Genomic DNA, 23,270 nt, shown 5'->3' with positions numbered 1-23,270 from the left:
ATCTCAGTATCGAAAGGCTCGGAACACTTGTGCCTCGACCCTCCGTAAGTCTAGAAAATTGTACGAAGAAAAACTTGTTAAGGAATCCATAGAATGTCCTAAACGCTTGTATTCCTATATAAACCAAAGGACAAGGAGAAAAGGAAATATTCCTGCTCTATGGGGAGACAGTACTGCTTCATCATTAGTGGAGGACGACTTTGGTAAGGCTCAAGCGTTCTCGAACTACTTTAGCAACGTGTATACCATAGAAGCACCCTTCTCGTCAGCGTATACAGATCCCCCATACATACACTGGATAGCGTGACCATTAAAGAACTCGATGTCTTTGGTCTGCTAAATAAGCTTGACATAGGTAAATCCACGGGGCCCGATGAATTACATCCTAGGCTACTGAAGGAATTATCTAACTTCGTTGCGAACCCTTTAAGTACATGCTTTAACCTATCCGTTACGCAGGGTCGCTTACCGAAAGATTGGAAAAACGCCATAGTAAGTCCTGTCTTCAAAACAGGCACGAAACACAAACCTGAGAACTACCGCCCCGTTAGCCTAACTAGTGTGGTTGTTAAAATCTTAGAAAAGATTATTCGGAAGGAGCTGTTTAAGTATCTCGATAAAAACCGGATCCTCTCGGAGAAGCAGCATGGCTTCAGAATAGGTTATTCTTGTCTCACTAACTTATTAGTGGCTCGTGAAAGCTGGTGTGCTCTTAAGGACCAAAAGCTACCTGTAGACGTCGCCTTCATTGATTTCAGTAAAGCTTTTGATAAAGTTCCGCACAACCGGCTGTTATATAAGTTAAGACATATCGGGATTGGAGGTAATTTATTGATGTGGATAAAAGACTTCTTAGTTGGGCGTCAACAAAGAGTAAGGGTGAACTCAAAGTTATCTAGCTGGGAAACTGTGCTTAGTGGAGTGCCCCAGGGTACAGTTTTGGGGCCAGTGCTATTCCTCTTATATGTAAATGACCTTCCTTGTCTCCTATCATCATCGGTCTTGCTATATGCTGACGATGTCAAGATATGGAGAACGATACGATGTAAGAGTGATAGCTTAGAACTTCAAAATGACCTGAAGAAGTTATCTGAATGGTCTCAAACATGGCAGTTGCCGATAAATACTTCCAAGTGTGTTGTGATGCATATCGGTCATCAAGGCACAGATACATATACGATGAATAACACTGAGCTACCTGTCGTCCAGACATATAATGACTTAGGAGTTATCGTTAGTCAAGACTTAAAGACTACTGCACACTGCCGTGCAATAGCCGCCAAAAGTTTTAGAACGTTATGGTCAATACGTAGGGCTTTTAGTCATGTCGACACTAAGACGTTTTTGACTTTGTATACAGTGTTCGTTCGTCCTAAACTTGAGTACTGCATACAGGCGGCTAGCCCCTGCTTTAAAAAAGACAGTGAGCTTCTGGAAAAGGTTCAAAGAACGGCGACTAAGCTGGTTCCCGCAATAGCGAAGCTTCCGTATGAATCTCGACTGGCCAAGCTGAACCTTTTCCCGTTGTCATATCGCAGAACTAGAGGGGACTTGATTACAGTCTACAAATTGCTTAGTGATAAATTTGCACCTAACATGCCCTCATTTTTCTTGTCTTCCAAAACAGAGAATTTACGAGGACACTCCAAAAAAGTTCATAAGCCGAGAACAAATTACTTGTCAGCTGACTATCGACTTTCCCATCGAATCATCAACGAGTGGAATTCACTACCTCAGCACGTCGTTGAGGCTCCATCCGTCGACTCTTTCAAAAGAAAGTTGGATCAACTGAGAGACCACCATTGCCAGGACTAACATAGGCCATCGAGCCTCCTGTCCTTCCCAAACTGAAACTGAAACTGAAACTGAAACTGAAGTAACACAGGTTATACTGAATCTTCTCGATGTCTTAAATAATTTCAAAACCAAGGTGTTTTAATTTCTGCCCTTTACGCATACTTCAGCCTCCACTTGGACTCAACTACGACTTACTACAGCCAGGCTCAGTTTAGTCAAATGAATGTTTCTCTATTCAATCCACAATCATCTGACCCGTCTGTACATTTATTTGATGTACTGCGCTACACAAAGTAATCTGTTGTTCAGTAGATTGCGAATATCACAAAAGTAAACGTTCTCCTGGTTTATATTCTTTTAAAAAAGTAAGTAACAAATGTGGCTACAACTATAGTAAATTAATCAGCGTACTAAAAGGTTTTGATACGAATTTATATGTATGCACTTGCCAAGGAATCAAGTATTCCTATTCTGATGTCTTATAAGACAAATTATTTGAGTCCCTAGAGCTTTATATTTGTCCCAACTTGGGATCGTGCCGAGAGAAAAGACTTAGAGATGACTTTCGTTCATACTCATATACTAGTGGTCCATGTGCACCGCTATTGTAAAGACAAAATGTTGAATATCTCTTATCTGTCGCCAGATCACTTTCTGTTCAACATCACACTTTACAGAGGGTTTATGGCTTATAATCGGGCTAGGTTCAGAATAGTTGCTCCATACGTTTCCTATCTAATATATATGTATATGGGTAAGCCGTTTAACATCCTAAAAATCCTATAGAAGATTACTTCTAGCGACTTTATGTAGTGTTTCTACACAAGACTTGCAAGACTAATAAACTGACAGGTTAAAAGAGTTTTATAACCTTTTTAAGCAATATAAGGCGAAATTTCCTCAGCAACAATATATTTATATTGGATTATATTTCGAGTAAAGGAAAAAGATCAAAAACGTACAAGTTATGTATGTTTTTTTTTCAAAAAAAAAAACGTATGGGTTTAAAAGAAATTTATATCAAGAAAGAGCTAGTATCGTGTTGTTTTGTTTTCACATGTCATTTGAACTACGAGATGCTACAAAGTTGCCCTCCTTTTCGATCCCTAATATATTCAGCTCTGAGTAGAGGTATGTAATATGCTTCTGTGCTGTCGAAAATCACTGAGTTTCCCGTAAATCTAACGGCTAGCGTAATTTTGATTGGTTTATCAATATATTAATTTTACCACTAACTTATTTTTCACCATATATACAGCTCAAATATTTACCTCCTTTGTAGTGTCTAAAGCACAATGTGTAATTCTATTTAAGTTTCGAATTGCATGACTCCAAACGTCAAAATATACTACTGATATATATTTTTTCTATTGGTTTTGTAATACATGTGTTTTCTCAAACGCTTTAGCTGTTGTTATCACTTAAATGTCACTGCGATTGACGTGCAGAGTACCAAGATTTCGTGACGTTGCCCGACACATCTCGTCTTCCCCAGTTTTGTCCAAACAACCATTTCATGACAAACTACGATCTAAAAGATCCAACCCACCACCACATCATTCACTCCCTTTTTATGATGAAGCACCACCTGGTAGCTTTCCGAGTAAACAAGTGGATATTGTTGGTCAGTGGGGTTCTACAGACAATAGTATAAAGAGATTAAGGTAATTTATCGTATGCTTTAAATATATATATATATATATATATATATATATAGAACTTACTGGTCGGTAATGAATGGATTATTTCATGTCCAGCTGCGTTTTTATCGTTTGGTAACATTGCCCATATTTCTAGCTAGAATATTCCCCAAAAAACATTCGGAACTTCATGTTCAATTGTTATCGTAATTAGACAGTTTCTTGAATCCAGTAGTCATTACAGTTCACTAACAGATGCTGAACAGAAAAGTTTAAGTTCAGGAGAGATTCTGTTGTACTTCAGTTATGAAGAAAACCCTTTGAGCACACAAGGAGTTGAACTGATTCTATCCAGAGAAGCACTTACAGGATGAGAATCTCATGGATCCAGGACCATCTAAGCATTCTTGAAAAAAAAGATGAACGGGATCATAATGAATGTTACCCAGTTCTGTGCGCCGACCAATCATAAAAATCAGTCTTATAAAAGGTTGCAATCGATCGTAGAGAAATGTTCAGAAAAGGACTTGACCATCCAGATAAGAGACCTAAACGCCAATATCGGAATGGACAACATTAGGTATGAAAATACCATGAGACGACATGGACTGGGAGAATGGTAAGGGATTTGCAGATTTATATGCATTCAACAAGATGTTTGTTCGACACTATGTTCCTCCACGAACAGATGCACAAAGCTACATGTTTCTCATCGGGTCACGCTACAGAGAAACAGATCGATCATATTCGAATTTAAAATTCAGGTCACTTGGAAGATATGAGAACCAAGAGAGGGGCTGACATGGCTTAAGATCACCATCTGATTGTGGCCAAAATGAAACTGAAGCTAATGAGACACTAGACAACTGGAGAAACATTGCAAATGTTTAATACAGCTTTCCTTCAGAATACTGACAAACTCAATAAATTCAAGATAGCTCTCAGCAACAGGTTCCAAGCCTTACAGGATAAACTTAAAAAGAAGAAACTACCATGAAGAACAACTGGGAAGGGATCAAACAAGCACTAACTTCAACATGTCAGAAGGTTCTGGGCCGTAAGAAGTATTATCATAAGGAATGAATCTCGATCGAAACCCTTGATAGGATTCAAGAAAGAAAAAACAAAAAGGCAGCGCTTAACAACAGTCGAACAAAAGCAGAACAAGTCAAGGCACAGGCTGAACATACAGAAGCAAACAAAAGAGTGAAGAGGAAAATTGGAGCTGACGAGCGAAAATACATAAAAAATCTAACAACGCCAACGGAAAAAGCTAAAAGAGGAGGAAATATGATACAATGACGAAACTAGCAGGCGAATATTGTAAACCATAGAGAACAGTCAAGGACAAAGAGGGTAAGTCAATCACTGAGATTCAAGAACAATGGAACAAGTAGGTAGAGGACTTTGAAGGACTCTTGAATAGAGTAGCCCCACTGGTTTCAGCGGAAATCGAAGCAGCACACACAGACTATGGATTTCGCTCCACCAACGATCGAGGAAATTAGGAAGGCCACCAGACAAATAAAGAGTGGGGAAGCAGAACGACCTGACAACATGCCAGATGAAACACTGCAGTCAGACATAGAAGTAACTGCAAGCATGCTCCACGTTCTATTCAGGAAGTTTCAGTGGAGAGAACAATTGCCACCGGCAGACTGGAAAGAAAGATACCTCATAAAGATACCAAAGAAAGGAAATCTAAGCAAGTGTACCATGAAAAGTTTCAAACACAGTGTTGCTTAACCGGATGAAAGATCCAGTAAACGCCAAACTTCGAGATGAACAGGTTGGATTACGCAACGACCAGTTGTGCACAGATCAAATGGCGACACTACAGATCGTTATTGAGAAGTCGGTTGGATGAAATTCGTCACTACACATAAACTTCTTCGACTATGCGAAATTGTGTGACAGTGTGGATAGTATAATCTTATGGAGCCTTCTTCTACACTATGATATGCCTGGGAAAATCATCAACATCAAACGGAATTTACACGACGGACTACACTGAAAAGCCGTGCATGTAAGACAGCTGACAGACGCATTCCAAGTGTGGACTGGAATCAGACAAGGCTGCTTAATCTCCCTCTTTCTCTTATGGTGGTCGACTGGATTATGCAGACCTCTACATCTGAGGGGAAGAACGGAATAAAATGGACAACTCGTATGCGACCAGACGATTTGGACTTTGCAGATGACCTAGCTCTTCTATCTCATACACACGAAAAAATGCAGATGAAGACAACCAGTGTAGCAGAAGCCTCAACATACACAAGGGAAAAAGCAAGATCCTTAAATAGAACACAGAGAACACCAACCAAATCACATTTGCTGGAGAAGCTGTAGAAGAGGTGGAAACTTACACATACCTGGACAGCATCATTGATAAACAAGAAAGACCTGATACAAATGTAAAGACAAGGATTGACAATGCAAGGGTGGCATTCCTACAACTGAAGAACACATGGAACTCAAAACAACTGTCAGCCAACACCAAAGTCAGAATCCTTGATACGAACGTCAAGACAGTTCTACTGTACGGAGCCGAAACTTCGAGAACTACCACAACCACCAACAAAAATGTACAAGTAAATATAAACAATTGTCTACGCAAGGTAATCAATGTCTGTTGACCGAATACCACCAGCAACAGTCTACTGTAGGAGCAAACAAACCAGCTTCGGGGTAAAGAGAAGATTAAGAAAAGACGTTTCTGGTGAACAGGACATACATTACGAAAATCACCAAATGCATCTCGAAGCGAGTGCTAACTTGGAATCCTGAAGGGAAGAGGAAGACTAAGAAACACACTGCTCCGAGAATCGGAAGCAGACATCGAAAGAATCAATATCAATTGGAAACAACTGGAAAGGATTTTCCATGATAGATTTCGATAGAGAACTGCTGTTCGTATGATATTCCATACCTCAGTTTGTTCAGAGACATGTCGAAATAAGAATTTCATTCTTTTATCGTTGAAAATTTCTTTGCAAATGTAAAGGATGTAGAAGGAAGAATTCGGATTCGATAACACTGGTTAATAAGGTGCAGAATAAATGTCACTGCAAAACATCGAATTCGTAGAAGCTACGTAAGTATCTTTTTAACTAAGATAATTAGTACAGTCTGTTTTAAATGTTAAAGGATATTAGAAATGTGATTGTATTTAGTGGTCACTGTTTGTGTTGTCTGGAGTACACATTTCTTTATTGAGAACTATGAGGCTCGATGACTGTTTTTTAATGTTATAACGGATTAAGGTTCAAATTAGACTTAAGTAGTATATCCGATGCTCAGTGTCTTGTCAATTTTTAAGTCATCCTATATAGTATTTCTGAACGTCAAATCACTTTGGTTTACTGCACATGTAAATTATTATACTACAGTTTCAGTGTCAATTATAACTTCTAAAATCTTATTTTACATCACTTATAGGTTTCGTCATGGTGAATTCTTAAAAACTATACCAACGTCATTTGAAAAACTCCAGGAGTTGTATTTTCTTGAAGATAACATGTGGTTTCATTCCATTGATATTCCTTTACAACATCCTGAAATGTTAGAATTTTCTCAATTTGTCACGCGTACAAAACTCATTCCATGGATACCAGAGTCATACGACTGCAATCCAATTTTGTCGAGTTATTTAAAGTATCTTTTTTCTGAAGAGTTACATTCCGTTAACAGTAAACCTGTTAATATCCATGATCAGAGTATTAATGGACTTAATTTACGTGCAGATTATCGACGCAAAAAAATATCAATGATTATGGAAACAGTATATCGGGCATTTTTATCTGTTAGAACAGAATCACTAGTTAACGAGTTATCCACACAAATTGATGAACGTGCTACCATAGAAATATTTTTAAAACGACTAGTCGATCACGAAGTGTTTGAAAACTCCGAGAATGTAAATGAAGATGTTTATGAACCCGTAAACGAGACAATTGTTGACGTCGAACGTTGTGTACATTATCGTATTCGGTCTGAGTTAGCTTGGCAGTTGCGGGGACCATTTCCTTTAAAGCCTGTAAGTAAGCATAATTTCACATGAAACTACTGTTAAAGTGTATTTTGCATGCACTTTAAATAATAAATCTCAATATTTACATACCTAGGAAGTTCGTGGTAAATGTTACAGTAATAATTAAAAACACGAATACAAGCCGACAGTGGGCTCGGTATAAAAATATTATATATATATATATATATATATATATATATATATATATATATATATATATAACTTACGGTAATACAAGAATAGATTTATGTAGATAAATTATCGTGTTCCTGCATAGGTCTAAAACTATCCCTATCTCGCTCTATACTGTTGTGTATGATCAGCCATTATTTTATTTAACAAATTGCCAAATATATCTTACAATATAGAATTCAACTTATGGACTGCATAGTAATTTTTATACGTATAGCCATTTAATTGTGCGATGGTTAGTCAGTTAGATTAAGCATGAATTCGTCACTGAAAATTTAGACTTTTGATCCCTATTTATATTATGTAGTAGGACGGATAATGAGAAAAAAAGATTATATAATTACGGGTAATCTTAGAGCACTTATTATTCTTAGTTATAATAATTTGATGTGTTAACATACGTTTGTGTAATGTGACAGCTAATTTTTATTACCACGGAATGATATTTCAACTGAACTGATCATCTCTGATTATAACAAATATTAGTTAGTGTTTGTGTAGATCTTCATATTTTTAAATTGTATAACACAGATTTTCATACAATTCGGTTATTTCCGTCTTTTTTTTTTAAACAATTAGCATTTTAATTTAGACGATCCAATTTGCTTTCTAGAAAACCCTATTGTATGCAATTATCGCCCAGAAGCATTTGATTTGCAACATATTGAGTGTTATAATTTCAATTGTTTACCATTTGCAAGAACGATCGATTTTTCCGAATTTGCTCGATCTATTGCAGGTGACTCGTGACAATAGATACTATTATTATTGTCACTTTTTTAATTATGATTAGTACTTTGGTATTTCATATTTTCATTTCTTCATTTTAAACTGTCATTGAAGTGAACTTATATTAATCATTACCGTAAGGAGTTGTAAGGATTGTTGATTTTCATAGTTTGCATCACAAACTGACTTTAATTCGACGTCCATTGAGAACCTGAAAGCAGTGGACTGCTATTTTATTCCACTATGAAACTAAGCAGCCCACATCTATGATTACCCCGAGAATCAAACCCAGAACTTCAAGGACTGGCTTCGAGCGCTTATACTACTGAGTCAGCATTCATTGGTTGATAATTTTAATTTCAACCAAGCTGTCATATTGCGTTACTATCCTTCAACTGCCTTACACTTAACATGGTTGGACTTTATTGGTCACATTTCACTAACTAGTTGAAATGTAAAGCATTGCACGCTGATGGCTGAACTCGATTTTTCATAGGATTGGTTTGATCATATAAATTAGTTATCACATCTAGTAATCACTTTGAGATGGTAGAGAAGATTTGTAGCTCAGGTAGATAATTGTGGTGGAATTTCGTTCTATGAGCTGGATGGTAGTAATCACGTTGTTTGTCTTTAAGATTATTGTTCCCATACCTAATTGTATCTAATCATTTCTAATTTGTGTTATGAAAAATACAGGTTATTGGTCTCGCACACCATTCTGGGAAGGAGATCCTTGTGAATTTGGTTTACTTGGAGTTCTTGATTTAAATCGTTCCGAATGTGTACGAAATGAAATTAGTTGTTCTGGTCTTCCAGATAATGTAAAAAATAATATTTTAATACGACATGGAATCGCTGAGGGTGTTCTTACAGCATTTGCATGGGCGTCAGCCCAAGCTTACAATCAAGGTTAGTGTAAACAATTAATTGCGTTTGTTTTCATTTCACTTTCGTTTACACACTCACCTAATCAAAATATAGACAAAATAAATTCACTTGGTATTGTTTACTTGAATCTTTTCATTGATGTTTAGGACTGCAATTGATCAGTCTCATATTGGCATATGTGCATACTGTGCGTATTGCCTCGATAGTGCCTTACTTCACGAGCATTATAAGCAAAGATGGATAGTGGCTAGCAGTAGAATCCAGTTTGGCACGCGTTTCGTCCTACTTGGGTGTACCTGCATCTCAGAGTCGATGTTCACTCAGCGACTCGAATGCATTACCGTTCGCTTCAAACACAATCAACTTTGAGATGCAGGTACATCCGTCTATCAATTAAGGGACGAGTATACTACGCGATAGCTCGTTCTGTTTTACTTTAAGGCTGCGAAACGTGGCCGTTAAGAGTAGAAGATATTCGTAAGCTACTAGTATTTAACCACAGATGCCTTAGAAATATTGCTCTCATCTGCTGGGATCACCGGATAAGTAATAGTGAGGTTGAACTCAGGGTATTACGGCATGATGGTAAATTATTTGATTAGGTTGTGAATCTTCATCGATTGAGATGGTTGGGCCACGTGGTACATATGTATGAAGACCGATCACCACGACGCACAATGCTGACTAGTGTAGGGGATGGTTGGAAGAAAGTTAGGGGCGGCCAAACCAAAACGTGGCATCAGTGCTTAAAGTCACTAACTTCTAGTCTGAGCCATGTTGGCAGATGCAGACTACCTGGTTGGGGTCCACATGACTATTGTGACCAGTGGTTGGAGACTCTGGGTGACATGGTTCAGAATCGATCGCAATAGCGTCAGTGTATACACTCTCTATCTTCCCTTAAACTATGAGATTAAAATTGCTTTATATATTTGTTTCTACGAACTAATTCTTTCTTCCTGTACTATATCCTTATATTCAATCTTTCTTTTATATATTACCACCATTGAAGTGACTACGTCTATGAATTCGGTGTTGTGCTAATGAGGTATGGCAACTTGGACTGATGCACAGATGTGTCTGGTCCTACGTTGTAGCTGACTGACTGACTGAAGTACATCCAGTTGACGAGTCGCAAATGCGACGAAATGCGCGCCAAACTGGACTCCACTGCCAGCCACTATCCATCTTTGCTTAGAATGTAGAAAAAATAGTTTTCAAAAGTATTTTTCATGAGCTGTTAAATATCAGCTGTCTGATTCCATTGTAAAACATTTTAACTGTACTTATCCGTGATCTATAACTTGAACTGAACTCTCAAGCATTTTTCTATCACAGTCAGTTCAGTGTTACTTGTTGTCCTCATCACGGATCCTTTAACTAACTTTGGAATTTATAGCATCGTTTCATTTTATGGTGCCATTTCTTAAACCAGCAACTGATTTGTATTGAAAATTCGTCTAGCATTGTATAAATTTCATAGCGTTTAATTTAGTCGCTTCTTGTAATCCTATTCTGTTTACATTTTTTAAGGTTTTACTTTATATAATGAGTTAACTTATCCACTTTGCGTCCAACTAATTCTAATGGATGGTAACTATATTCAGTTGTTACGCTTTCAATTGAATTCAATAACATCGTTATGGAAAGCTGAGGATTCAATGTTACCATATAATTTAGCTTGGTATTCTCCACGAGTAGAATTGTGTAAATTACAATCTGATTTAGAGTACGTTTTAATTGTTATTGTGTCTTATTGTTGTTACCGTTATTTTATACAATGAAATAATCATTGTTTGTTGGTAACATACTAACAGATATTTGATCAACAGAATTATTTTCACTGGTTTTTATCGACAACTTTAAACCTCAACTGGTTAAGTAGTAATAGTTTGCAAAGTAGATTATCTATACTAACAGCTTAATTTGATTGTTTATAAATGACATGGTTGGAATGTGGTTGCTGCGATAGGTGCAGCCCAGGTGTTATAATATCTCTTTCCTAAAAACGACGAAGTTCTTCGTCAACTGTAGACAGCGGCGCGTAAGATAGTAGTCTTTCCAGACGGGAAAATGATTTAGCTCCATAGTTTTTATGGCTTAGAAGTGACCCAAACCAGGTTAAAAATGATTGCGTTCATTAGGTTCTTTCTCTAGGTTGCATGCAGTATTTAAGATGATATTGGACTACTGTAACCCGCTGAATCAATCAAGTTCGAGTAAGTTTAGATCAGCTTGTGTTAAATAGTACAACCCTGGGAACGTGACTTCTTGGAAGGGCATGGTGCATTGCTGTTACCCCAACAGACATAAATGACTTACACAACATCCGGGAGCTGTCTGAATTGTTTTCTGGATATGGAAGTCATTCGTCATCCTCCAAAACCTCCACGACATCATCATAATATCTGAAGCGCATCTATCTGGGTACGCATTAATATGTACAGTGGGAAACATCATCCCCCCTGAGGTTATAATTTTACACTTTGCTAACCGACTAAAGGAGCTTTTGATAGGTTTGAAATGAGTCCGCTTTCACCTCTAGATCGGGTTGTACTGGGTCGATGACAGTCGAGATGATCGTCTTGATGGCCAAAAGATTTTCACTGACAACCACAATGTTGTTTTAGAGTCCAAGTACGGCGCTTATTGATGGGCTTGGGTGTGGTAGATCAAGTACTATGTAGTTCTAAGGATACCAGATTATGAATGAAAACCTTAGGATGAACAGATAGTGAAGACAAGACCGCCGGATAGAAGAATAGGTTCTTTTAGTGAAATAACATATTTCTGTACAACATAGCACACAGAAATAAACCTGATTAGATGTCATTTAACAAATAAACCAATGGAGAATATGAATTTCTCAATTCTGTCATTCGCTAATGAAATTAGTATCTGGCTGTCATCTCTGATTCTTGGTCGTCAAATCACAGTTCCAATAAGTGCTCTTTAGAGCAGCAGCACTGTGAAGTTATACAAAACTTCAGAATGCCATTCACTTTTAGTATGTCATGTGTAAGTAGAGTGGGTGTAACATTTCTTCAGTGTAGTTACGATGTAAAGGGATATCCGTCCATAACCTTTATCCCAACGAACTATGATCTGCTATTATACTCGTCAGCTTTTTTTGTAAATATTGAAAGAGTAAAAATTAATACTGACATATTTTTATTACTTCACCAGACATAACGAAACATTCACTGTAAATAATGAAGCTATCTCACTTTTAACATCTGCTATGTTACATCCTGTGGATAAAATTACTTCTAGTGAGTCACTTCGTCCTTATCTTGCTGACGGAATGGCACCAAGAAACTATCTTATAGATAAATCATCAGCTAAACATTTAATTCCATCTTCTGAAGAAGATAAATATTATCATGAGAAATTTGGTGATATGACCAAATTGCAACTTAGTGAAACAGAAATGAATGCTTTAAGATCTAGTGGCGAATCAAATAAATCAAAGAAATCAACGCGTTTGTATACTTCAAAACGTCCACATCCAAATGATATATTCTACTTTAAAGTATGTTTCCCTTTTATAGAAAACTATCTTTGTAGTCTACTTATTATACATACTATCCATGTTTATTGGAATCGTGTCTTTCCTAGGCGTTTTAATGCAATGTGAATAGTATTACTCTTCGCAATTAACTAAATGTAATGACCAATTAGACGATTTGGACTTCGCAGATGACCTAGCCCTCCTATCACGCACACACGAACAGATGCAGATAAAGACAGCCAGTGTAGCAGCAGTCTCTGCATCAGTAGGCCTCAGCATACACAAAGGGAAAACTAAGGTCCTCAAATTCAAAGCGGAAAACAGCATTCCAATCACACTTGATGGCGAAACTCTGGAAGATGTAGAGTCCTTCACATACCTGGGAAGCATCATCGATGAACAAGGAGGATCCGATGCAGACGTAAAGGCGAGGATCGGCAAAGCAAGGGTCGCATTCCTACAATTGAAGAACATATGGAACTCAAAACAACTTTCAACCAATATCAAAGTGAGAATCTTCAATACGAACGTCAAGGCAGTTCTACTGTATGGAGCTGAAACTTGGAGAACTACAACAACCACAATCAAGAAAGTACAAGTATTTATAAATAGCTGTCTTCTCAAGATACTCAACATCCATTGGCCGGATACCATCAGCAACAGCCTTCTGTGGGAGAGAACAAACCAGCTTCCAGCTGAAGAAGAAATTAGGAAAAGACGATGGAAATGGATAGGACATACATTACGCAAATCGTCAAACTGCATCACGAAGCAAGCCCTAACTTGGAATCCTGAAGGGAAGCGAAAAAGAGGAAGGCCAAAGAACACATTGCGTCGGATAATAGAAGCAGATATGAAAAGGATGAATTACAACTGGACGGAGCTAGAAAGGATTGCCCAGGACAGGGTTGGATGGAGAATGCTGGTGAGCGACCTATGCTCCTTCACGAGGAGTAACAGGCGTAAGTAAGTAAGTAAGTAAATGTAATGATCAAACTAACTTAAAGATTTAAGTATAAATAGCACAGAAATGGACGACATATATACTGAAGTGTTTCTTAAAATAGAAATTAGTTCTTCAGTGCCGTTCTTTTAACTTAGTCAATCATATTTTTACAAAAGAAACAACCATTTTCCTGTGTTTTTAGTGAATTTATTAAACCGAACAGTCGTATTCATTTGAACTTTCATTTTCCCATTATTAATGTACATTTGCTTCTGATGGTAATCACTATCGTAATGTATCCAAAAGACCATTAGTCATTATATTATTTCGAAGGTGTTTGCTTAATTTTGTGATCCGATTGTTCATTTATTTACAAAATAGAAAAGATTTTGTAAAATAGGGCACTATGTAATTCGTCACTCACTGTGAAGTTACAGTGGTGTGAAAGTTGTTAACGGCGAAATCGTTCCATAAACAAATAAATATGATATTAATTTGGTATGTATCAAACAATATGGTTCAACTCAGCCAAGATAGATTCCTCTCATTTCAAACTACATCATTCTTTTTACAAGAAATGTAGCAGTGAGCTATAACCAGTTGACCCTTGGGTTCTATTCGTATCCACAACTAATTTCCGTAATCTTCAGAATCTAATCATGATTCTAACGGAACATTATTGTTCTTCATTATACCATTCTATATAATAAACTGACCACCTGTTAGATTTATAGATGGGCTATTTAAAGGCTGTGTAGCCAAGTCACACAACCCGATATCCCACTTATTGAATTACCGTCTTCCCAATTTATGCTTTCACTGGATGAGAGGGGTTAGTCCTCCCGAGACAACAATTACTGGACATAACGAGTCGCTAAACATTGTAACACAAATGGTGTATGCTTGACAGTTTTCAACCAGCCGAACATCGTTGTTTTAGACAGTATCGCACTCCAAATACAAATATTTTGTGTGGCGCATACAGTTTTTGGTGTATAGTGGTAACAAACTTTATATGAATTAAACAAATAAACAACCAAGTATTAGAACAAAACTACATCTGGATTGGACATCAATAAACTTTTGATTTATTGTTTTGCCGTTATCTATCATGTTTACTTCACAGAACTATGAAGTGAATGATCATTTCGTACAATTTCTCAATAAATGTTTATAAAGGTAGTATTTCAACAAAACCATTTAAATGGTAGTTAGTTTCAATTTATCATTATTTGCGAAACACTTGATTATAATAACATTCTTCTTAAGCTTATAATTGTTAGCAACCTTATACGTTGCTCCCAAATCATTAAATACAATTTAAGAACTCTAATGAAGTTCGTAAGCTAAATGGTCTGACAAACCTAGAGATTAGACGTCTCAACTCTATGTTTACTCAAAAACTCTTGTCTTGCAAAAACTCTCCAAGTATGTGGAAACTCTTTAAAGAACATATAGGTGACAGACAGTTTAGGAGCGATAACCAGCTGAATGTTTGTGACTTAAATAAGTCTTTTGTACGTCAGTCATCTGATGTGATGCTCCCTTTATCCACAAGTTTAAATAATAGCTGTGTTCCTACTTTCACTGAAACTGATGTACGAAGATGTCTCCAGTCACTTAATTCATCTCGATGTTTGGGACCTGATGGTATTCCAAACATCCTTTTTAAAAAGTGTGCTGACGTCCTATGTTATCCGTTCACAACTATCATTAACAGATCCTTCTCATCCAATCTCATACCGAAAATGTGGAGAAAGATGAAGATAATCCCTGTACCCAAGAAAGCATCTGGTGATAAGCATGTAAAATTTAGACCTATTGCAATAACTTCACTCTTCCTCAAAACAATGGAAAAATGATTAATACTTCCACTTCAGCCTGCGATAAAAGAGCATATTGATCCATATAAGTTTGCTTACAGATGGAAACGAAGCACCTTAGATGCTGTTGCTGTTCTGCATCACAACATAGTGTTCAACTTAGAAAAGGGAAAGAAGTATGTTCTATGTGCTTTTCTGGACTATACTTCAGCTTTTGATTCTATACCAAGACAACGTTTACTTAACAAATTAATCAGCGTCAACACTGACAGCTGGATAATCAACTGGCTATGTTCCTACCTTTCTGGAAGGGAACAGTATACTGTAGTTGGAGGAAAGTGTTCAGAGTCTCTATTGTCTCATGAAGGTGTACCACAAGGAGCTGTTCTTTCACCTCTTCTTTTCTCTTTTTTTTTCTGCATGATCTGCCATCTTCCACAGAAAACACTTGTGAAATATGCGGATGATCTCACTGTATGTATGCCTATCTCTTCTTCTTTACATCCCATAGAAATGAATGAGTTTTTGTCTCGTATTGATTGTTGGTCTGTTGGTAATGGTCTCATACTTAATCCGTCTAAATGTCAAGCTGTTAACTTTAGCATGAGACATGAATGGAATCTAAACAGCATTTTGAGATCCCATAATGCTTGTACCATTGGAGAATGTTTGATAAACACAGTGTCGAAGGTCAATTATCTTGGTGTCACCTTTTCCTCTGATCTCTCTTGGTCTTCCCACGTTTTATTGTTATCGAAGAAGGTTTTCCGTCTGACTTACTACATAAAGAGATTGCATGCTCTTGGGATTACTCGTCATTTACTCTTACAATTTGTCAATTCTTGCATATTACCTATTATTCTTTACTGTTCTCCATTATTCTTTCCCGGGCTTTTGAGAAAAGACTTTGCTGTATTACGGAGAGTGCTGAATGTAGTTAGCAAGGTGTATGGTGAATCTTTCGAGGCCATAATTAATATGGTTGTTGATAGACATCTAAAGTCATGCAAACTCCTGGCAGGTGTTATCTTATCAGATACTAACTTTCCCTTTCACTCTTATCTTTCTCCTTGTATATCTTCTGGTAGGACGAGACGTAATTACATTAAAATCCATTCACGTAAGCAAAAGTATAAAAGTTCTATAATACCTTACCTGGCAAAATATGCTCTGTGATGAACAGGTTGTTAGAGTGAACCTAGTCAATAACCTGCATTCTTAACATGTCCTTAATTTTAAAAGTTGTACAGTTTTTCGGGTTTTCTCTTTTTAAACCATTTTTTTGTATTTTTTTATTGTTTTTTGTTGTTGCGTAACTTGTTGAAATACCCTGTGCTGAGAATTCTATATTGTACCAAAATATAATATTGAATAAAGCCATTAATAATAATAATAATAATAATAATAATAATATGACTCATTCACTAAGTACTTGGATATGAGTCACATTCACTTCGAGGAGTAATGATACTACCTCCAGTTACCCAATCCGAGGTACGTGGAGCGGCGTTCGAATCTACAGTCATTCATCTTATGTTGGTAGCTCATATCGCTACTTGTATTGGTCACTAGTGATCTGAGAAATTTAACAAGGAATATAGACTAAGCATAAAGCTAAACAATTTGCTGGTAAATTCGATGTTGATTTATTTGAGAGGGTAATCAGTATATGTTAAATTTACTGAAGTAACTCACTGGAGGTCGGTTAAATTCAAAACTTTCTTGACCTCTCGGAAATGCCCTGGTACGACCGAGAGTGGGGACAGTCAGCTCTTCCTCTCGAAATGCTCTCAAATGGCCACGTGCATACAACCACTGCCAGGACTTGTTTTCGAAATTGAGAGGACAAAAAGCGAGTGTCCGGCACTTTAATCGGGTTTGTGGATATAGAGGATCCTCCTAGGGGAGTTAGAAAACCATGATTCCAAACCAATAATGCACATGGGCTCTAGAATCCTGAGGGAACAAATGGAGTATGAACTTATTGTTGGTTACCTGCTACCATGGGACTGCATGTCCTAACGCTGCTCCACTGCCTTGTGGATTAGACCTTCAGGTTAAAGGCTCGGGGTGTGGCCTCCTAGGAAGACTACCTGCTTCAGTCTGGGCACCTGGGTGGTATCACAGCCCTCACATAAATCGAATGGATTATGTGGCGCATATCTATTTAGTGCCTCCTTGTACCAATGTTCATATGTTTAAATAAGGAATAGCATAAATAATGAATGGTTCTGCAATAAATAATGATTCGCTCAACTTAAATCTCATTTTCAAATGGATAAACATAACACTCAATCCTCAACACTGATAAGCACAAAAATAACCGATTCAGTATGGTTGCCTTAATAGAACATATGTTAATTGATCAGAGAACAGTTAGCTTAACAATAATTACTTTGACCCGTAAAATAAAAAGGAGTGATTTCTAATTACTCATAAGTAGTATAGTTAGAGTACGCGAATTTCACTCGGTGTCTCTTTTACTGGTTTTTGGTTTAATCAGTGTAAAACTGAGTCTGTCTGTTATCCAAGTATGGTTTTTGCTTGTTTTATGACTGAATTTCTATTTCATTACTAATGAATTACTTTAGTTTAAGGCATATCTTAACAACAAGTTCCATTTAGCCCTGCCTGTTGTGTCCAGAACACCATTATCAGCCTCCAAAATATGAATCATGTATCTCAAACATACTGGGTTTATATACAAGCCAAACAGACCACATTGTATGATAAAATAGAAAACAACATTTGTACAAGATTTAGCCAAAAGTGGTTGTGAATGTGTGAGACTGGACATAACTCAAGGATCGTAAATCATGTAATAATAGTTTCTAAGTCAAAGTAGAGCTTATAATAAGAGAAACATGAATATGCATAGTTTAGCTACTTAATAATTATACAGTAAAAAAATATATATATTGTATTGATCCATAAATATTTCTCAAGAGTTACCATTCATAATTCTCGTCGAGATACAACAAGTGTATTATTGTGTATTTTTCTAAAATAAATTATTTTATTTATCATGTTTTTATCTTGAACACAGTTAACAGACAAAAGTACTCTTATCAATGAAATCAAAGAAAAAATGCCTGATTTCGGTGGACCATTTGGAAAACTTCCAGAGCCTTATAACAGTAAATTAAAAGAATATCAAGTGTTCAAACGTAATTCACAACCACGATTACGTGTTCAGCCTCCTCCACGTCGTTGGCGTTGAATAACTTCAGGCACTTCAACTCAATAATTACTTGTAATAGTTTTTTTGGGATTTGTTCTAAAACAGAATACAACTGTATAGAAATATAAGTTTTATTTACATTTAAATGTTTTTTATATGTTGGTCAGTGTAATAGTTATGAACGGACTAATTGTATTGATTGTCATTTTTTTGAATTCCCTTAGATGAAATTCAACATTTTGCTTTTTATTAGAAAGAAGGGTAACTTTATTGCACCAATTAGTTTGTTCTACTGAACATCATTTCAGTTTTTATTTTACATAATCTTGTTGTGTATAGACTGTTAGCGATAACGTCACGTTTCTAATTCATTTCAAGTAGGGTTTTTATAGATTTCGCTGATTATGTTAATTGTTGTCGCTATTCTGAAGTCACTGATATCATTTAAATTTTCAATATTATGTTCAATAAGAAAGAGTTTATCCTTGAACAGTGAGTAAACTGACTTCTCATATCTGTTGCATCTCAGTGACTCATATTCATAATATCGGATCGACTAATGTGTATGTTTCCCCTTTTATTTCGGAAATATGTTAAGTTTTCGTTTAGTCTTGGTGATACAGTCAGTGCGTCAATCACTTGGATTCCTGTTAATCACTCTATGTTATAAAAGTGAAAAGGTTATGGTTACACTTCTGGTTCTATGTCTAACCTACAACCCAACTGATTGGAGCTGGATAAACTCACAGCCAAGTATGATAATCTAACAGTATGACTCAGACAAACACACTGTAGTGTAAACCTGTGTTTTGTATTTATATGCACAACTTAACAATCACTTGATGCAAGTATTTACAATTTTTCAATAATTCATTCAAGGTCAACAGCAATTAACACAAGCTAAGGACATTTTTGTTCCACTCAAATAACAATAAGTAATACTTCAGTATCCCTGTCTGGTAATCATCAATTCTGTTGAAAAAAGGAGAGAAACTAGTAGCATATTTAGTAATTAATTAAACTAGTCTTCGCATCTCACTTTTACATTGATTTTTGCTTCTTGTAATCAACAAGATTTAACGACTGATGGTTATATTAAAGCAATCATAAAATAAGTGTTTATATTTGAATTTGCGTGTGTAATTGTGTATGAATGTCTTTCTTGTGTTTACGATTTTCTTAGTCTGTCCAATTGATAATTATGGATAACCTTTTTTATTACGTCATGGTTAACTGTGTTCACATTTCCTCACGGAATTAGTACTTTTACAAAAACAAAATTTTCATATATATATGATTGTACAGCTTGATAATAAATTCGTTGAAAAGAGATCCCTTCGCTGAACTTCGTTTTTTAATTATGGATTTGTATGGTCATTTCCGTGTGATTTTAAATATTTTTTAATGGAAAAATAAATGTTAATTTAGCCATAATTATCATCATTTAATCCATCAATTACGTCATAGCAGAGTGATAACTTGTTTGGATATATTATATTCTGAATCAATAATCAAAGTGTTGGGGAGACCCAGAATATTCATTAAAAAAACCTGTGAAAACTCTTGGAAACATTTTGTCCAATCAACATTCAGTAGAAGCTTCTCAGAAACATCTAGAAAGTGGGGAGTCACGTGTCACATTTCTGATTGAAGGATTACTTATCCTGTTACTACGTCTAGTAAGATTTCAAGAACGCAAGGCCATGTGAAACGCTATAGATACCCTAGATTTTCTGTATATATACGAACTTTGGAGTAAAGCGTTCTTTCCATCTTTCGCTCCTTTTCTCTCGTGCTCAAGTTGTCGTGTAGAGTTAGCCTGGGGTTATTAAAATAGCTTAGAAAACCGATTCAAGCGTTCCGTCAGATGATTTATCACGAAGTATTAGTATAATAGTGACATCTACTGGATCGTAAATTATTTTAACTTGAAATCTATCACTAAGTAACCGATACTCACTTGCTTCAACTAGGTTCAAATCTGAAGCGTTTTTAACCATATGAAACCAATACTTTGACTGATTGTACTATTCCCACATGACCTTATCGCATATTTTTGTCTGGTAATGACTGAAATTTGATTTGTTTTATAAGACAGTCTATTCTAGTGAGTTGCATATCCATATACGCATTACATATGATTAATAGAAACAATAAAAATCCGCGCCTTCAACCATATATGTGATAGTTAATAAAGACATATTTAAGGTGAAATATTTATCTGTCATAAATACTCAAACCTACCACTTTGTTCTCATTTAGCAATTGAGAATTACTCGCTTTTCATGGAGTAATACATGAGTTGAATTGAGACCTCCGAGGCAACATTGAATAGTATTTAAAAATTCCATATAGTCAAACTTCCTCAGGTTTTACATTTATCTGGCAGCGCAATGTCTGACTCTGTGTAGTGGGGAATTCTCTGTTCAACATATGTAAAACGGATAACTACATACTTGATATTTAGATCAAATTAAAATTGGATTCGCAATTCTGAATGATAATTGTAAGCATCTTGAAATTGATACTCGATAGGGATTTTTAACTATCCTCATAAAAGCTTACAGTCCTATCGGTAGTTTACGTCAAATGTCATTGTCGTATCTCGTTATTGAGGTTCAGTACAGATCTAAAATACTTCAGAAACTAGAAAAACGATTCGGGTACTTTAATAAGATTAGTTCTTTTTGTAATCTATAACTGAAACTAACATAAAACGCATCAACACTTGATAGCTAACATAAGAAGAAGGTGAATTTGATAGAAAAACTTGGTATTCGAGGTAGTACGAACAATACAGAAAGACTCGAACCCAGGGCCTTCGGTCTCGCGCGCGAACGCTTAACCAACTGGACCACTGAGCCGGCATCCAATGGTGATAGTATCTAGCATCAACCAATCCACGAAATTGCGCGACACAATCACCACTGGATGCCGGCTCAGTGGTCCAGTTGGTTAGGCGTTCGCGCGCGAGACCGAAGGTCCTGGGTTCGAATCCCGCGAGCGGGATCGTGCATGCGCACTACTGAGGAGTCCCACGATAGGAAGGACGAAAAGGCCGTCCAGTACTTCCAGGTTTCCAAAGGTGGTGGTCTAACATCGATCGGTTCATAATCTCAATCAAAAACTTAATAATCTCCACAACCCCCATACTGGTAATACAGAAAGAATTGGTACAAATCCGTAAATACATTGTAACAAAAAACAATAATCATTAAACATACAGAAACTTAGTGAACTAGAAGCAATGACAACTAATCAGAAAAAGACACTTATAGTAAGATTTCAAGATTGTTAAAAAAATTGTGATCACCTTAGGAAAAAAATTACATTACGACCTTAAGTTGAGTAGTTTAATTTTTATAATGAGAAATATAGTCTTTAGAATTCAGTTAATACTACATGGTAGTTACTGGAAAAAATTTTATAGACTAATTCAGTATAAGTACCAATATCATTTACGAGATTATTCAAATTTATGTAAAACAATTTAAGATTTATTTTATTCAAGACATATCTATCATCATTATTTTCTCACTAATATCTCATGGCATTTCTTCCTAAATAAATACAAGGTAATTATTTAGTAATTAATATATAATTATGAATATCTTAATTCAATGCCTTATCTCGTTTCATTCATTTAAGTATCAAGTAGTTTACTGTATTACATTCACTAACTATCATTGTATAATCAAGTTAAATATAAAGAACTATTTACCTTTAAATCATTCGTTTTCCTTTTATCATGAGACTGATAAGTGATATGATAGTGTTTACACAATAATAAATTATTTGATTTTATAAAAAATATAGTTTCTTCTTGTTAATCTCGTTTACAATGTTTCTTTTAGTTGATTATTATGACAAACTAACTTACCTGCTGATTAATATTGAAAAGGGAATAATCCCTAATTTCTTAAAACTGTTGTTAAATTGTTAGGGGCGGCCAAACCAAAACGTGGCATCAGTTCTTGAAGTCACTAACTTCTAGTCTGAGCCATGTTGGCAGATGCAGACTACCTGGTTGGGGTCCACATGACTATTGTGACCAGTGGTTGGAGACTCTGGGTGACATGGTTCAGAATCGATCGCAATAGCGTCAGTGTATACACTCTCTATCTTCCCTTAAACTATGAGATTAAAATTGCTTTATATATTTGTTTCTACGAACTAATTCTTTCTTCCTGTACTATATCCTTATATTCAATCTTTTATATATTACCACCATTGAAGTGACTACGTCTATGAATTCGGTGTTGTGCTAATGAGGTATGGCAACTTGGACTGATGCACAGATGTGTCTGGTCCTACGTTGTAGCTGACTGATTGACTTATTGCTAATTGTTGAGTGAATACATGATTGTATCATAGAAAGCTGTTTGACTTCACCGTATGAGTTTGTATAAACGAAACATAGTTGTTCGATACTATGATCACAAATTTCCTAGGAATAACTGAATTTAACTATAATAATTTGTAGTTCTGACAAATAAGCAAGTTGACAGAGCCAACGTTTCACTATTATTA

The 23,270-nt window shown here is 36.1% G+C and overlaps 1 protein-coding gene across 1 annotated transcript; it reads left to right on the top strand.

Moving 5' to 3' along the window:
• Positions 1–1,739: 1,739 nt before the first annotated feature.
• On the top strand, positions 1,740–21,522 carry MRPS30 (mitochondrial ribosomal protein, S30). The gene is made up of 8 exons (XM_051211645.1): positions 1,740–2,162; positions 3,206–3,461; positions 6,876–7,473; positions 8,239–8,398; positions 9,088–9,300; positions 10,813–11,008; positions 12,466–12,811; positions 18,606–21,522. The coding sequence occupies exons 2-8, from the start codon at positions 3,223–3,225 to the stop codon at positions 18,777–18,779; spliced, it is 1,926 nt and encodes a 641-aa protein (XP_051071729.1). The 5' UTR covers positions 1,740–2,162; positions 3,206–3,222; the 3' UTR covers positions 18,780–21,522.
• The last annotated feature ends 1,748 nt before the right edge of the window (positions 21,523–23,270 follow it).

Source organism: Schistosoma haematobium, chromosome ZW (genome assembly GCF_000699445.3).
Source record: "Schistosoma haematobium chromosome ZW, whole genome shotgun sequence".
In the NCBI taxonomy this organism is placed as follows: domain Eukaryota; kingdom Metazoa; phylum Platyhelminthes; class Trematoda; order Strigeidida; family Schistosomatidae; genus Schistosoma; species Schistosoma haematobium.
This window is presented reverse-complemented; position numbering and strand designations above follow the sequence as displayed.